The sequence below is a fragment of the Corvus kubaryi genome, unplaced genomic scaffold (assembly GCF_017639235.1).
Source record: "Corvus kubaryi isolate FWS band 111438036 unplaced genomic scaffold, C.kubaryi_AGA036_p1.0 37284, whole genome shotgun sequence".
In the NCBI taxonomy this organism is placed as follows: Eukaryota; Metazoa; Chordata; class Aves; order Passeriformes; family Corvidae; genus Corvus; species Corvus kubaryi.
This window is the reverse complement of record NW_024581088.1, coordinates 7,097,463-7,113,321: the sequence shown is the minus strand read 5'-3', so window position 1 is coordinate 7,113,321 and position 15,859 is coordinate 7,097,463. Positions and strand designations below refer to the sequence as shown.

At 66.6% G+C, this 15,859-nt stretch overlaps 2 protein-coding genes across 7 annotated transcripts; one reads left to right on the top strand and one right to left on the bottom strand.

Moving 5' to 3' along the window:
• Positions 1 to 6: 6 nt before the first annotated feature.
• CORO6 (coronin 6) lies at positions 7 to 5,984 on the top strand. Of its 5 annotated transcripts, XM_042026258.1 has the most exons (12): positions 7 to 33; positions 2,144 to 2,343; positions 2,955 to 3,077; positions 3,522 to 3,651; positions 3,733 to 3,914; positions 4,037 to 4,156; positions 4,371 to 4,490; positions 4,891 to 4,995; positions 5,084 to 5,229; positions 5,307 to 5,364; positions 5,446 to 5,679; positions 5,785 to 5,984. In XM_042026258.1, exons 2-12 carry the CDS (start codon positions 2,146 to 2,148, stop codon positions 5,902 to 5,904), a joined length of 1,536 nt encoding a protein of 511 aa, XP_041882192.1. In that variant the 5' UTR covers positions 7 to 33; positions 2,144 to 2,145; the 3' UTR covers positions 5,905 to 5,984. The 5 variants fall into 5 exon arrangements, with proteins under 5 accessions (XP_041882192.1, XP_041882190.1, XP_041882189.1 ...); XM_042026256.1 differs by lacking the exon at positions 4,037 to 4,156; XM_042026255.1 differs by lacking the exon at positions 4,037 to 4,156 and having other exon boundaries at positions 5,782 to 5,984.
• Positions 5,985 to 6,493: 509 nt separating this feature from the next.
• On the bottom strand, positions 6,494 to 14,362 carry ANKRD13B (ankyrin repeat domain 13B). 2 transcript variants are annotated; one of them, XM_042026252.1, is made up of 15 exons: positions 14,194 to 14,362; positions 10,678 to 10,813; positions 10,319 to 10,443; positions 10,185 to 10,230; positions 9,784 to 9,927; positions 9,494 to 9,683; positions 9,341 to 9,407; positions 9,170 to 9,251; positions 9,037 to 9,101; positions 8,825 to 8,955; positions 8,560 to 8,717; positions 8,331 to 8,483; positions 8,006 to 8,166; positions 7,768 to 7,844; positions 6,494 to 7,679 (listed from the first exon to the last, which is right to left on the bottom strand). In XM_042026252.1, the coding sequence occupies exons 1-15, from the start codon at positions 14,302 to 14,304 to the stop codon at positions 7,469 to 7,471; spliced, it is 1,857 nt and encodes a 618-aa protein (XP_041882186.1). In that variant the 5' UTR covers positions 14,305 to 14,362; the 3' UTR covers positions 6,494 to 7,468. The 2 variants fall into 2 exon arrangements, with proteins under 2 accessions (XP_041882186.1, XP_041882187.1); XM_042026253.1 differs by lacking the exon at positions 14,194 to 14,362 and adding an exon at positions 14,104 to 14,181 and having other exon boundaries at positions 7,764 to 7,844.
• Between the last annotated feature and the right edge of the window lie 1,497 nt (positions 14,363 to 15,859).

The window sequence follows — 15,859 nt, the reverse complement described above, 5'->3', positions numbered from 1 at the left end:
CGCGCCCGGGCGCGGAGGAGCCGCCGAGCGCAGGTGGGAGCCGGGCGCGGGGCGGGGGCGGCGGGAGCGCGGTGGGGAGGGACGGGGGGACGCGGGGAGCGGGGCTGAGCCCCCCGGGCCCCGGCCCCTCGCCGCCCGCCGGCGGAGATGGCTATATTTGGACAGTGACCTCTGGTCGTTCCCGAGCAGTCGCTGCGGATTCAATTGTGGCAACGTAATGGCACGGCCGGGGAGCGGGGAGCGGGGCTGTCCTGCCTGTATCCTGCCTGCACCCCGCCTGTATCCTGCCTGCACCCCGCCTGTATCCCGCCTGCACCCCACCGCTCTCTGCCAGCACCCCATCCGACCCCACCTGCGCCCTGCCTGCACCCCACCCATCTCTCATGCCTGCACCCCACACCTGCACCTCATTCAGCCCTGCCTGCACCTTGCCAGCACCCCACCGGCTCCTCCCCAGCCCAGCCTGCACCCTACACGCTGCCTGCACCCTGCTAAACTCTGCCTGCATCACATCTGCCCCCCACCTGCACCCCACACGCTGCCCGCCCCCTGCCCAGCCAGCCAGGCCGTCCCTTCCTTCCCTGCGTGCTGACACCCCAGACTCTGCTCCCACTGGCAATGGTTGAGGTGCTGGGAGAGCGTCCCCACGGAGCCCACTCGCCCCTCCCCAGGGCTGGGGACTGTGCTCGAGACGAGGGGGGTGACACCAGCGGTGCCGTTGTCCAGCCCCGCTTGGTAGCCGGGCTCTGGGCCCCTTAGCGCCCAGCTCCAACCCGTTCAGCCAGGCCAGGGATGATGCTGAAGTGCCGTGAGGACTCCGGGGACACTCAGGGACTGGGCAGATGTGGTTTGGCAGGGCACTGCGTGTGCTCTGTCCAAAATGCACCGGCTGGGACATGGAGGAGCAGATGTGCTCCTGCCTCTGCCCACACCGGCTCTGTGGGCTGGGGACAGCGGTGCCTGGCCCTCCAGCCGTGGTTTGGTGGCTGAATGTGGCTCCTGACAATGGCTATGTACCCAGAAGAGCAGAGGGGAGTCCTCGGGGTAGCCAGTGGCTCATGGGTGCGGTAGAGCCCCAGCTCCAAGGGTTTTGTGGTCCTGAGTGTCTCAGTTCCCCCTGGGGCAGGTCCCAGGAGCAGCACAGGCTGGGGGGAGAGATGGGTGACTGTGGGCATCGTGCCCAGCTGTGGCTGAGGGCTGAACACCCCTCTGGGGCCATGGGAAGGGCTCCTCCACACCCCAGTGTGCCTGTGGAGCTGTGTGTCTGTGCCAGGTCCAGCCCTTACCCAGGTGGGGGTGCAGAGTGCGTGGCAGGGATCCGTGCCACCAGACAGGGATCCATGGAGGGAGGTGTGAGCCACCAGCAGGCAGGTCTGGAGGCACAGCCCTCCTCCCGGGTGCCGGGTCGAGCCAGGCAACCTCAGGCCAGTGATGCAGGATGGGATACAAGGGGACAAGCTGTGATCTGGTGTGCAGCACCTTTATGTCCACCTCAAAGTCCCCTCTGCCCTGCTACTCTGCTGCAGCAACTCATGTGCCAACTCCAGTGCCAGCCACGGGGCATGATACAGCTGTGGGGCACAACACAGCTGTGGGACAGGGCACAGCAATGGGGCATGGTACAGCTGTGGGGCATGGCACAGCAATGGGGCATGGTACAGCTGTGGGACAGGGCACAGCAATGGGGCATGGTACAGCTGTGGGGCATGGCACAACTGTGGGACATGGCACAGCTATGGGGCATGGCACAGCTGTGGGGCATGGCACAACTGTGGGGCACAGCACAGCAATGGGGCATGGCACAGCAATGGGGCATGGTACAAGTGTGGGGCATGGCACAGCTGTGCATTATGACATGACATGGCCATGTCCCTGCCCAGTGCCAAGTGGCTCTGGCCACCACCTGACAGTCCCCAGCACCTGCAGCACCCCCACATCCCTGCACAGGGACCACTCCTGCTCCCTGAGGCAGGGTCAGGGCCACATCAGGCACCATCCCGTATCCTCATCCCCTGGCACCTCAGTGTTCCCAGGCTTCCCGCTGTGCCCAGAGTAGGAGGAATCTCTCAGAGCACTGAGGGGACCAGAACCCCTCCAAGCTGTGCCAGGGTGGGGAGGTGGTGGCCTGACCCTGTCCCCCCAGCCATGAGCCGCCGCGTGGTGCGCCAGAGCAAGTTCCGGCACGTGTTCGGGCAGCCGGTGAAGGCAGACCAGATGTACGAGGACATCCGTGTCTCCAAGGTGACATGTGACAGCTCCTTCTGCGCCGTCAACCCCAAGTTTGTGGCCATCATTGTGGAGTCTGGTGGTGGTGGGGCCTTCATTGTCCTGCCCCTTGCCAAGGTGAGTGGGGAGGATGCTGGGGTTTGGTCACGCCACTGGGTGAGGGCAATATGCTGATGGGTTTTGATTTTGGGGAGCTGCTGTGGCCCCAGAGCCCCCCAGCTTTGCCCCAATACCCTCTCCTCATGTGGGTGCTCAGGGCAGGAACAGCCTGGGTCATCATCGACACCTGCCAAGGGTGACATCCCTGGGGCAACCGAGGTGATGTGGGAAACCCCCAGCTTCCTTCCTCCCAACCCTAATTCCCTGGGAGCACAGCATGCCCAGGGAGCAGCACCCAGTGGAGTGGGGGTCTGCCCTGCCAACCCTGACAGAGAGACTGGGAGGGGGTCCCCAAGCCCTCCTCGCCATCAGAGCAGACACAAAACAGCCTCGCATAGGTCACATCCTTCCCCTCTGAGTCCCTATGAGGCCTTGTGCCAGGTGAGCCCCGTTTGCCCCATGTGCCTCGGTTTCCCCCTTCAAGGCAGGTGCAAACCTCTGGCCACTGCCGGGATCCCCTGCATGTCCCCATTTGTGCCACAACCCCACAGGGTGGCCGGGCTGGGCTTTGGGGGGCACCTGGCAGTGTCTCTCCCAGGGAGACTCATCCCGGCCCCTCACCATTGCAGACAGGACGGGTGGACAAGAACCACCCGCTGGTGACGGGACACACAGCACCCGTGCTGGACATCGACTGGTGTCCCCACAACGACAACGTCATCGCCAGCGCCTCGGAGGACACCACCGTCATGGTGAGGGGCTGGTCCCCGCGCGGGAGGGGGGTGGCGGCCGCTGGGGGAGCGATGCAGAGCATCCCCCCCCCCCCCCCCGCCGCCTGTGAAGTGTCACTGGCCTATTTTTAGCCCCGGTGCCATGCGTTCGCGCTGGCGGCGGCTGCTCTCTCCATGATGCAGCAGTTTGTGCTAAATATACCCTCCCAGGCAACTCAGCACGCAGGAATAGCTGTGTGGGGGCTGGGGGCTGCACCCCAGCCATGCCCCCCTCCCTGTGCCCACCAGCACCCTGAATGCTGGGGATGCACCCCAGGATGGAGGCGCTTCTGGCATCCCCTCACCACCCTCCCCGCAGGCTGAGCTGGGATTAATGATGTGGTTAATTGGCTCCGAGGCCCTCATCCGCTTAGTGCTCACACACGGGGTGATCCCCAACGCCCTGCTCTCCGTCCCCTCCCCTAGGTGTGGCAGATCCCTGACTATGTCCCCGTGCGCAACATCACGGAGCCCGTGGTGACACTGGAGGGACACTCCAAGCGGGTGAGCATCATCTCCTGGCACCCCACCGCCCGCAACGTCCTGCTCAGCGCAGGTAAGGGGGTCCCGGGTCACCCTCCCCGGGGTCGCAGGAGATCCACGCGGTGACAGCATCTGCTCCCTGGGTCCTCTGCAGGCTGTGACAACCTGGTGATCCTCTGGAACGTGGGGACGGGGGAGATGCTGCTGGCGCTGGATGACATGCACACCGACCTCATCTACAACGTGGGCTGGAACCGCAATGGCAGCCTCCTCGTCACCACCTGCAAGGACAAGAAGGTCCGTGTCATCGACCCCCGCAAGCAGCAGATCATAGCGGTGAGTGCCCCTGCCGTGCCCCCCCTCATCCCACCGTGGGGTCCCCCCCAGTGCCTGCCTGACCCTACTAACCCCACACCGCGCGTCTCTGTGTTTGATTTAACCCGCTAACGCCGGCGCAGGAGAAAACCAAACCGCACGACGGCACCCGCCCCATCCGCGCCATCTTCGTGGCCGATGGCAAGATCTTCACCACGGGCTTCAGCAGGATGAGCGAGCGGCAGCTGGGCCTCTGGGACCTGGTACGAGACGGCGGCTCCAGCCTGGCCAGCGCCAATCCCACCGATCTCAGCCCAGCCCGGAGTGCTCTGGGTGCCAGGGATACTCTCTGGCAACGCGTGCGCTCAGGGAGCACCATGGAATAGGACTCAACGGCTGTTTTGGGGGACAGATCCGGACCCCCTCCATATTCCCCCCTTCCCGTGCCCCGTGCTGACTGTCTCCCCCTCCCCCCAGGAGAGGTTTGCCCCCCACGAAGGGCTGAGGCCCGTGCGGGCCATCTTCACGCGGGAAGGACACATCTTTACCACGGGCTTTACCAGAATGAGCCAGCGGGAGCTGGGCTTGTGGGACCCGGTAACGAGGCCGCATGGAGTGCTGCCCTGGGAACTTGGCCCCCCAGGCCCCCTGCCAACCCACCCTGCCCCCGGATGGGGTGTCTGCTGCATCCCCCTCCCAAAAGATGCCAAGTTCCCAAGTGTGCCGTGCTGTGTTGTGGTGGGGAGGGGGCTGGGAGGCAGGGAGTGCTGTGGAAGGGGGGTATATCTGGGCTGGGGGGTTACCCAGCCATGCAGGTAAACAGGAGTGGGGCAGGGGGCTGCGGGGGGGCATGCCAAGCTGCCTGCCCAGGGGGTTATGTACCCCAGAGGGAACAAGCCCTGTCCCCCAGTGTGCCGTGGCTAACGTGTGTGACTAACCAGGGTGGGGGTTTTGGGGTCACTGCTCACACCCCTCTATCACTGCTCTGGCCCCGCAGAATAACTTTGAGGAGCCCATTGCCCTGCAAGAGATGGACACGAGCAATGGGGTCCTGCTGCCCTTCTATGACGCAGATTCCAGCATCGTCTACCTCTGCGGGAAGGTAACCCACCCTCCCCGCGCTGCACCCCCCGTGCCACCCTGTCCCTGAGGGTGCCAGGGCTGGCTGACAGCTGTCCCCACCCCTACAGGGTGACAGCAGCATCCGGTACTTCGAGATCACGGATGAGGCGCCCTACGTGCACTACCTGAACACCTACAGCAGCAAGGAGCCCCAGCGGGGCATGGGCTTCATGCCCAAGCGTGGGCTGGATGTCAGCAAGTGCGAGATCGCCAGGTGAGAGCCAAGGGGTCTGGGGGGAGCCAGAAGGGTCAGGGCAATCAGCTGGACCCTGACTGCCTGTGGCCACGCAGGTTCTTCAAGCTGCACGAGCGCAAGTGCGAGCCCATCGTCATGACAGTGCCACGCAAGGTGAGCCTGGAGGGTCCCAGGGGAGATGGGGGCCTGGGGGGGACACCCCACATCTCACCATGGTCTCTCTCCCTCCCGCAGTCAGACCTCTTCCAGGATGACCTGTACCCCGACACGCCAGGCCCCGAGCCAGCCCTGGAGGCGGATGAGTGGCTGTCAGGGAAGGACGCAGAGCCCATCCTCATCTCGCTGCGGGATGGGTACGTCCCCATCAAGAACCGGGAGCTGAAGGTGGTCAAGAAGAACATCCTGGACAGCAAACCCCCGCCAGGCCCCCGACGGAGCCACTCCAGCTGCAACTCCGACTACTTCTCTGTGAGTGTCCTGGGGATAGGGACAGCAGGGCTGTACCCCTGCCCTGCGGTGGGGTGGGAGGGGCCAGACTGGTCGGTGACCCTGTGTCCCCCCTCCCTGCAGCAGCCAGCCTTGGAGGAGGTGCTGGAGGAGATCCGTGCCCTGAAGGAGACGGTCCAAGCGCAGGAGAAGCGCATCTCCGACCTGGAGAACAAACTCTGCCAGTTCACCAACGGCACGGACTAGTGAGGTGGCCACGGCCAAGACCACGGGCACGGCCAGGACTGCCCCGGCCTCCCGGGGATTAAAGCCGAGTCCCCACCTTGGGCAGGAGCCCGGAGCCGTGTTCTTTCCCCAGGAGCCGAGGGGGCAGGGAGGGGGTCGGACCCTGACCCCCTTCTGTGGGCATCAGTCGCATCCTTCTCCCAGGCTGCCCTGGCACATGGGCACCCCATGCAGCACCCGAGGGGGTCCTGCTTCAGTGCCCGCAGGCTGGGGCTGCCGAGCATCCCTCCACGGGGACCTGCACGCTGGGCACCAGCATCCTCCCAGGACAGGGAGCTGCCGGGCCCCCCCGGCCAGGATGTGCTTGTGTACGGTGCTACACCCCCACCCCATCACCCCCTCACCCCCCTCTGCCCCATCGGCCCCTCGGCGGGTGCCCCCAACTGGCTCTTTGCTCCTGGACCCCTTTAATAAAGGGCTCAGCCACCCTTGGCCGTGTGGCAGATACCAGGGACGAGGGACCATCGTGCCGGGGTGCTGCCTGCACCCCACTGCCAGCACCTGCTGCCTGCGGACCCCCGGCCCAGGCAGAGGGAGGCCGAGAGAGACAAACATTAAAGAGCATTTATTGGTGTTGGCCGCGGTTGGAGCTGCTCGGGCTCCCCCGGCCCTGGCCCAGATGTTGCTGTGGGGTGCACGGGTGGGTGGAGGGAGGGGCACCAGCTATGAAAAGTCCCAGGGGAGCGAGCCCAGCCCCCCTCACCCCGCAGCCCCCGGCCCCCCATGTGCAAAGGGGGAGCAGCCGGGGCAGGGGGCCGGGGTTAGCACCATTTGACGTAAGGTTTCTCTTGGGGTCAGTGCCCGGGACGAGGGGGTGCAGCGCTGCCAAGGGGGGGCATCCGAGCAGGGTGGAGAGGTGCGAGCAGGGGTAAGGGGGGGTGACACCGGGCGGCCCTTCACAGGCACCCCTTCAGCTGCCCCAGCAGTCCCCGTGCCGTGGGGGGGCGGCTGTGCAGCCCCTCGCTGGCTGTGGGGTACAATAGGGCAGAGCCCCCCACCCCTGTTGGCAGGCAGAGCAGCTCCCGGGTAAGTGCACTTGGTAGCGCCTGGGCAGGGGGGGAAGAGGGAGCCGGGCAGAGCCCCCTGGCTCTGGGGGAACCCCGGGACCCCACGCAACTGGCAGCCCACCCATCTGGGGCAGAATGTGCCCCCCACCGCCTTCCTGGGGTGAGGGGCTGAGCAGCACCCCGTCGGGCGGCTGGGGGGGCAGGGCTGTCCTCGAGAGGGGGTACAGTCTGTGGAGTTGCCCTCCCTGGTCCCTGCCACCCCAGGTGCAGGGTTAACACCCACCCCCACCCTGGGCTGCTGCGGGGCGCCCCCACCTCACCCCAACACCGCCCCAGCTCTGGGGACGTTCTCCCAGGACCAAATCCTGCTCTCCCCTTCCCCACTTGCCCTCCGCAGTTCCTGGACTGGTTCCCCCCCACACCGCTCCCTCTCTGTGCCCCCAGACACGGCCCCGGCCGCGTCCCCATCCCCACTGGAGGGGGGGGGGGGGTGTGAGGGGCTCAGTGGGGCTGCGGGGTCACTTCTCCGTCAGCGAGAGCTGCAGGATCCGCTGCAGATCCTCTTCCTCCTGGCGCGTCCGGCGCTCCGCTTCCTCCTGCTCCCGCGCCGACAGCGCCATGGCCAGGCGCAGCTGCTCCGCGTAGCTGGGGAACAGGGCGCTGGGCCCCCTGCCACCCCCCGGCGACGGGGCCACGGGGGGACGCGGGGACGCCGTGTGCTGGGGAGTCCTGGCGGGCAGCAGGGGCTCAGTGGGGGCCCCGTGGGTCCGGCTCCCACACCCACTCCCCCCTGAGGGGCTGGCCGGACCTTACCAACCTGTCTCCCCGGCGGCCCTCGTGCGACATGGGGTGGGTGCCCGGCTTGCTGTTGGTCAGTGCTTCCCAAATGGTCACCTGTGGTCGGTGACAGAGGAGTGTTGGAGGGTGGCACCCCAAAACCCAGTCCTCCCGGCATGAACTCTGACCCGCCACCATGGGATGCAGGGATGAGTGGAGGTAGGGTGAGTGAGAATCGCGGGTGGCACTGGGATGGGGAAGAAGGTGGCAGTGCCCACCTGGTCGTACTCGCTGCCCGCTTCCAGCAAGCTCTGCTGGATGGCGAACTGCAGCAGGTCATCCTCGTCCTCCCGCAGGGCATCCTGGTGGGTGCCCACCACGCTGTACCCCCGCGGCACCTCGAACAGCGCCGGGTCCATCTCGCACGCTCGGCACGAGGCTGTGGGGAGATCAGAGCTGGCCTGGCTGGGCATCCTGTCCTACTCCACTCTGCCAGTCCTGTGTCCCTTACCCTGCTGTGACCCACTCCCACCCCACCAGCTGTACCCCCAGACCCCACTGGGATCCCTTCCCATCCCACCTCACCATGTCCCCCCCACATACTGAGGGAGCTGGAGCTGCTGACACTGGAGGAGTCGCTGCTGGGTGAGGGTGCCTCGCTGCTGGGGCTGTGCCGCAGGGAGCTGACAGGCTCGTCACACCCGTTGAGGTTGCCGAAGGTTATTCGGGCATTGAGGATATGGAAGATGGGGATTTCTGCAGGAAAAGGGAAAAAAAGCGAGGAGGGAAGCTGCCTGTGCCAGCCAGGTCAGCAGCAGAGCTCAGTCCATACCAATCTTGACAGGGAAGCCGGGTGGGAGGCGCAGGGTGATGAAGTCCCGCAGTTTGGCGAAGAGAGCGTTGCTTATTGCCATGAGGTCGATGATGGGGGCAACCTGCTCGCAGAGGGACAGCGGGTGGTCCTCACACAGCCACAGCTTCGCCTTGAACCTGCCGGGGACAGGCGTTGGGCTGGGGACCCCCACCTGTCCCCCCCTCGCTCTGCAGTAGTGTGGGTGGGGACACAGGGAGCCCCTGTCTGCTCTTCCCCCTCTCACTTCTGTGTCTTGGTGGTGAGCTCCATGGGCCGTCCCATGTCCCGGTTGCCCAGCTCGAAGTTGGGGTTGAAGTACTCCTCAGGGGTGATGGCAGTGGGGTTGGCGTGGCTCAGTGTCTGCGTGATCAGTGTCTGCATGGGGGGACAGCCCGGTGGGGTGAGAGGGGGAGGTCAGACTGCAGGGCCACCCCCTCCAACCCCTGATGCACTCACCCCATTGTTGGGTCCCACGTGCTGCTCAGCGATGCCCAGGAAGGACTGCAGGGGGGTCTTACAGCCTGCGGGAGAGGAGGGGGTGAGGGCAGAGCCAGGGGTGCCCTGCCCGCCCAGCCCGTGCTGGCTTCACCTTTGCTCTTGCCCTTGTGCTGGTCCGAGAGGTGCTCAGTCCGTGTCCGTGTGATCAGCTCCACGTTGGAAGCACCATAGACCTGGCCAAGGAGGGGGAATGGCAGAGGTGGGTACCCCACAGCTGCCACCTGCTGTATCCCCCTGGGCAGCTCAACTCCCTGCCCCTCACCTTGGCCTCGTACCCATTCACCATTTCCGTCTTCTCGCTCCTCCAGCCCAGGATCCCAGACTTATTCCTGGCGTGACACAGCACCATGAGTTTGCTTGGACAGCCCAGGGTGCCAGCACTCCCGGGGGTGGGCTCAGTACCACCCCAGCCCACCTCTCGAAGGCGATGTTCTTGGTGTCGAGCTGGGTGGTGACAACGGGGGCCGTCAGCCGCCCCATCACCTGCTCCTCGGTGGGCTGCACAGCAGCCAGCAGCACCTCCTGGTCGTGGCTGGCCAGGGCCAGCGTCTCTGAGTAGACCACCCGCCTGTCATGGTCAATCTCCATCACCACTGCACTGCTGTCTGCAGGGAATGGGGTCAGGACAACCATGGTCCCCACCGTGTCACCTGGCTGGCGCTGCCAGCACTCCCCAGTGAGGGGGACATCCTGGTGTCACCTCACCTTGTCCCCGAAAGACAAAGCTGCGGTTGCCCCGCTGCCAGGTCATATGGTCGAAGCCCAGCAGTGTGGTGTCCACCCGCAGGTTCTGGCCACTCTTCCACACCTTGTAGGTGTCACTGGGGCAGATCTTGGACACCAGGGGCACTGGGGAGAGATGCCAATAGCCCAGCCGGGGATGGGGCCATCTGCACCCCTGAGGGGGCTGCCAGCGCTGAGATAGGTGGGGGACACACCTGGGGAACATGGTGCCTTGGAGGAATGGGGGGGTCTGCAAGCTTGGGGTGTCAGAAGGCAAGGGGGCAGGTGACCCCCAGCATGGGGATGGGGATGGATGCTGGGGCTGGGGGACTCTGCTGGGAAATTCCCGCTCCCCTCACAGCCACGCTGTGCCCCGAGCTCACCCCAGCTGGTGAATTCCCACTTCATCTCCACGTAGAAGTCCTGGGCCTGTGGAGAGCACCGAGGGGTCAGGGGATCCCCGTGGCTGCAGCCCCCCGCAGCTGCAGCCCCCCGCAGCCCCCACCAAGGGCGGTACCTTGCGCAGCTTCTCCAGCAGGACGGGGATCCCGGCCAGGCGCTTGATGGCTCTCTGGTAGTCGCGGTAGCGCAGGACCAGCTGCACCAGCTCCAGGTCACGGGTGCTCACAGCCTCCTGCAGGACTGTGGGGCAAAGGGGCAGTGCCCAGGGCCATGGCACAGCATGGCAACCTGGCACTGCAGAGCTGGGCACTGCACAGGAGCCACAGGCACGCAGCACCAGAGTGAGCATGACCATGCCTGCACCCGTGTCCATGTCCACATCCATGTTGATGCTCGTGCCCACACCCATCTCCATGCCCGTATCTGTGTCAGGGCAGCTTGCAGGAGGATGGAGGGAAGCAGCAACCCTCTCACCTGTCCATCCACTGCGGTTCTCCTTGCCCACGTCAGCACCATGCTTCAGCAGCACCCTGGCACACTCGAGGTGGCCCAGCGTGGTGGCCAGGTGCAGGGGAGTGCGTCCTCGGGGGTCCAGCTGCTCGATGTCGGCCTGTCAGGAGGGAATGAGACTCCGGGATCACTGGGGTGGCCAGACCTTGCCCTCCAGTGCTCTCCCACAGACATGAGCTCCCAGACACAGAAAGCAGCCAACATTTGACAGTATCTGGGAGAGCGTCCCCACCCCTGAGCTCCCCCAAGTGAGGCACCTCAAAAGCCTCTCCCCGGCTGCCACTGCCAGACCCACGAAGAGGGCATGGAGAGCACAGTGGTGGCTGCCAGCACCCAGCACACCTCGGCACAGCCAGGCTGGGCTGCACCCACCAGGCGGGCACGGAGCAGGAGCACGGCATGGCAGCGGGGGGGGGGGGGGCACAGATGCCCCTGGCGCAGCGCACAGAGCTCTGCACATCTCCATGCAGCTGCAAGCTCCAGAAAAGCCCCCACGTCGGGGATCTGGGGGGGGCTGTGCCCAGTTGCCAGGCAGCAGCTGCCGGCAGCCCCCCTCCGCCAGGGCCGGGAGCGCGGCGGGCGCCGTGGGCTGCGGCGGGCGCACGTGTTCCCCTGCCTGAGCCGGGGGCGGGCGGCTGCGGGAGCGGAGCGGCTGCTCGGAGGATCCCCGGGGCCCTGGGGAGCCGTCGCTGGGGCTGCCGTTGTTTGTGCCAAACCCGGAGCCTGGCACCCGGCCAGCCCTGAGGAATCCCTCGCGCGCTGGCGGGTGGGCACCCCCGGCACCCACGGGCCCCGCTCCCCGTGTGGGAAGCGGCGTCACACCCGTGCCCAGTGCTGGGGACGTGGCTCGGGGAAGGGGGGGGACACTCTCTGTGCCCCTCAGCACCCAGCTGGAGTAGAAGCCTTGTGCCCGGAGAGGGGCACTCAGATGCTGCCAGGGCAGGAGGCAATGGGGCAGTCCCCAAATAATGGGTTTTGGGGAGGCCGCTCTCAGGAGAACAAACCTGGGGTGCAAGACCCAAAGGTGCCAGCTGGGACCGGGCAGCCAGAGGTGTTTGGGCGTGGGCAGAGGTGGAGCGTGGGCTCCCTGGTGCCCAGGGTCTCACCGGCAGCATATCCCTGCCTCGCTCTGGGCATGTCCTGCAGTCCTGCTGCCCCAGGGATGTTCCCATCCCTGCCTGGGCTGTGGGTATTCCCATGGCCCTCATCCCCAAAGACTCACAGGTAGGGGGACACCCCCCATCTACCCACACCACCGGAGTAAAACAGCCCCCCAGTTCCCTGGTAGTCAATGTGCTGCTCCAATGCTCTCCAGGCTGCTTCTTAATTGCACTAATGAAACGACTCTAATTAAGGCAATCGCCCCCCAGCTGTGGGCGGGAGTTGCAGGCTCAGTGGGGTTCCCCAGCTGCAGCTCTGCCCCAGCGCTGGGCAGGATGAGGGTCCCCAGTCTGGGGACATGGCGCTGGAGCCACCCCAGGGGACACAGTGTGACCCAGATTTTGCCAGCAAGAGCTCAGTCCTGGACTCTGGTGCTGGGCTGGCTCCAGCTTGGGGACCACAGCACAGACCTCAAGGTGCTGCCTGTCCTGAGGCCATGACACCCACTGGGGATGGTGACAGGGATGGGGGCGGCTTTGGGGTGGCAGCGGTGCAGTGCAGAACCGCAGCTCAGTCGCTCCTCCTGTGCCAGCCGGGCACGTGGCACAGCACGTCCCTCCACTGGGGTTGTCCTTGGCTTGGAGCACCCCAGCTCCTGCTCCTGGGTAGCAAGGGGGCACATGGGCCAGCACGGGAAGATGGTGCCAGGCAGTGCTGTCCCTGTGCAGCCCCGGGTCCCTGTCACGCCCCAGGGGGTAGGCTGCCGTGAGGGGTGTCCTGGCACAACAGGCTCTGTGTCACTGCCTGCCACATCCTCGTGATGTCCGTGCCAAGGGGACCCACTGACCCTGGCTCCCTTGTGGAGGCAAGTGTGGATGGGAGCTCATGGTGACAATTTGGGGGTGGCAGACACAGAGCCCTTATGGGGACACGGAGAGGAGCAATGCTCTCAGCTGCCCCAGTGCTTCCCAACCCCAAACACCTGCACTCGGGAGGAGCAGCACGTGCAGTCACTGCCCTGTGGGGGTCACCAAGGTGGCGGGAGGGCAGAGTCCTGGGTAGGGGGACACCCGGCCCCCAGAATCTCACACAGCACCAGCCCCAACTCCTCATCTGGGGGATGCTCTGGCAGGGATAAGGGCTGAGCCGTGTCCCTGGATGTCCTGGACAGAGCAGGGGGCCTGGGCTGGCCCCCACCTTCTTCCCCCAATCCTCCACCTGCTCCAGAGTCTGGCCTGCAGCACCCATGGGCCCCCTCGTGCACCCCTGGGGTGCACACACGGCTGGCTTTGCTCTCACCCTGAAAATGCCAGTGGGGGCCAGGGCAGAGCCCCTCTGCTTCCCGGGCAGGGAGGCTGGAGCTTCTCTGCAGGCAAGAGGTTCGGAGCCCCCCTCGCAGCCCCTCCACCTCCCCGCGTCTGCCGAGCCCAGCTTTGATCTCCGCCGCGCCGGGCTCCTGGGAAAACTGACCCCAATTTACCACGGAAATAAAAACACTGGCCATGGGGTGGGAGACCGGGGCGATGCTGGCGCAGCCTCTGGCTGGACCCCACAATGGAGACGGGTGTGGCGGGAGCCATCGCCTGCATCCCGGCGGGAGCTTCGCGGCACAATGACCCCCGTTTCATGCATCACCAGGGTCCATCCAGCACGGCCCTCAGTGCCTTGGGGTTTGAGGACCTGGGCCGAGGGACTGGGGATGCTCAGCACAGCCTCCCCATCAGCCTCCCTCCAGCGCCTGCGGTTTCCTGCGTCTTCGGGGTTGGGTTTTAATTACCTGAATTGCAACGCCACGGGGGAGAAGGAGGCTGGGAACCCGCTGGGGAAGCACCCACACCCCGCTCCATCACCGGGCGGTTGGGAGGTTCCCGGGCTGAGGGAGAAAGCGGGTCCCCTCGCCCTGAGAAGGACCCTTGTGAGGCTGGGGGGCTGCGCCCCGGCAACATCAGGGCCCGTGTCCCCCCCCCCTAGAGAGGCTCAGCCTGAGAGTGGGGAGCTGAAGGCTGCACCCCCAGAGGGGTGGCAATACCCTGAGAAGCGGGGTGCGGGCCGGGGGTCTGCAGAGGCCTAGCAGAGAGCTGGGGACACGTGCGGAGGGATGCTCGGGGCTGCGTGTGCTGGAGGATGCAGGGGAGCCGCGGGTGGTACCCACCGCTCCGCGGCAGCCCCGGGGGCAGCAGGCACAGTCCCGGCGTGCAGGTGGGGACACACACCGCACCCCCAGAGCCCCGCCAGCGCAGACAGCGACCCCATCCCTGTCACCCCCCTCATCTCCATCCTCATCCTCACCCCGGCTCCGAGCATTGCATCAGCCCGAGCCGAGCGGAGCCGGGCCAGGCCGGGCCGTGCCGTGCCGGGAGTGTCCCCGCGCCGCCCCACCTGCTTGGCGCTGAGCTCCCGGTCCAGGTCACGGGCGCGGTTGTGCCAGACGAGGTAGTGCAGCGGGTACCTGCCCTCCGGCCCCTTCCTGCCCGAGCAAGACGCGAGCATCCTCCGTGCATGCTGGAGCGGCGCGGCGGGCGCGGCGCGGGGCGGCGCGGGGCGGGGCGGGCCGCCACCTCCCGCCCGGTGCTTCCCCGGCCCCCCCCCGCACCGCCCGGCCTCATGGGACTTGTAGTTGCCCTGCCCGGCATCGCCCCCTTCTTCTTCCTCATCTTCATCCTCCTCTTTCCTCGTCTCCCTCCCGCACCGCTGAGCCCATCACCGCGGCCTCCGATCCCGCGAGGGGGCCTGCAAAGCGGCACCCCATTGGCAATCAGCATCCTCCCCAAATTCCCCCCTTTCCTGGGCTGATCTTCCCCCTCCCAGCTGGCCTCCGCTCCCCCCGTGGGGCAGCGGGCCCGAGCATATGGCGGGGCAGGGGTGAAGACGGCAGGTGGGGACCAGGTGGGGGCCGTGGGGGAACCCCGATTCCCGCCCCCGCTGCACCAGGCACGGGCCCCCAGCCCCGTTTCCTTTTCCGCCTGCGTCTCTCCCGGGCAGGCGTCGCGTTTTCCGGCTGCCGCCCGAGAACAATGCAAGGCTGGGCCTCTGCGGCCGCCCCGGCCTCCACCGGCGCCACGCTCCTGGCCCCCCACCCGGCTGCTCCCCACCCTCCCATGGGGGGCACCCCCCCGGCATTATTCTGTGCTCAGCCGCGGCGGTGGCGGTGGTCGCATCCCCCCGCCCCTGTCCCCGCACAGCATCCCCCATCCCCCTGCCAGCCCCGCTGCCCCATGACGTCATGAGCCACCTCCTCGGCAGCCCGCGGTGAGGTCACCCCGCCTGCCCCGTGGTGCTGGGGGGCACGATGCGGCCCCACTGCCCTGGCTCCCGCTGGGCTCTGACCCCCCTCAGCTGTCTGTGGGGCCTCCATGGGGTGTCCCCTCTGGTCCAAGTGCTTAAAGGGTCACAGTAGGGAACAGACCGCAAATAGTCCCCAATCCCCACACCCACCCCCAAAATCCCCTGTGGAGGGGGTGTGTGGCCCAACCCAGCGTCCTGGGGAAGGGGTGTGCCCGGGAGTGGGGTGCACAGTGTCAGAGGTGGCACTGGGAAGAGGGCTGGGGGTGGCCAGGACTGCGGCTGGATCTAGGACAAGTGTCCAGAGCAGGACTGAAGCAATTTGGGGGTACCCTGGGCTGAGACTGGGTTACACAGGACCCGGAATAGGAATGGGACCAGTGCCATCCCTCCGGGATAAACAGGACAGGGGCTGGGAGCAGGACCAGGACAGTGCCCTGGGCTGAAAATGGGACCGGGATTGCACCGAGGACGGGGACTGGGGTCAGGACTAGGGGATGCCCGGGACCAGGAGCAGAGCAACGGCAGGGCTAATGCCCAGCAGCAGGTGAGGTGCCCGGGCCCGGGCCCGGGCTGTCCGGGGGGGCGTATGCAGGTGCGGGTGCGGAGCGGGGGCGGTGCCGGTGCGAATGCGGAGCGGTGCCGGTGCCCGTGCGAATCCGTGTGCGGGTCCGGGTCCGTGTGCGGAGCGGGGGCGGTGCCGGTGCGTGTCCCGGTGCGGGGCGGTGCCGGTGCGGGTTCGGGTGCGGCTGCGAGTGCGGGG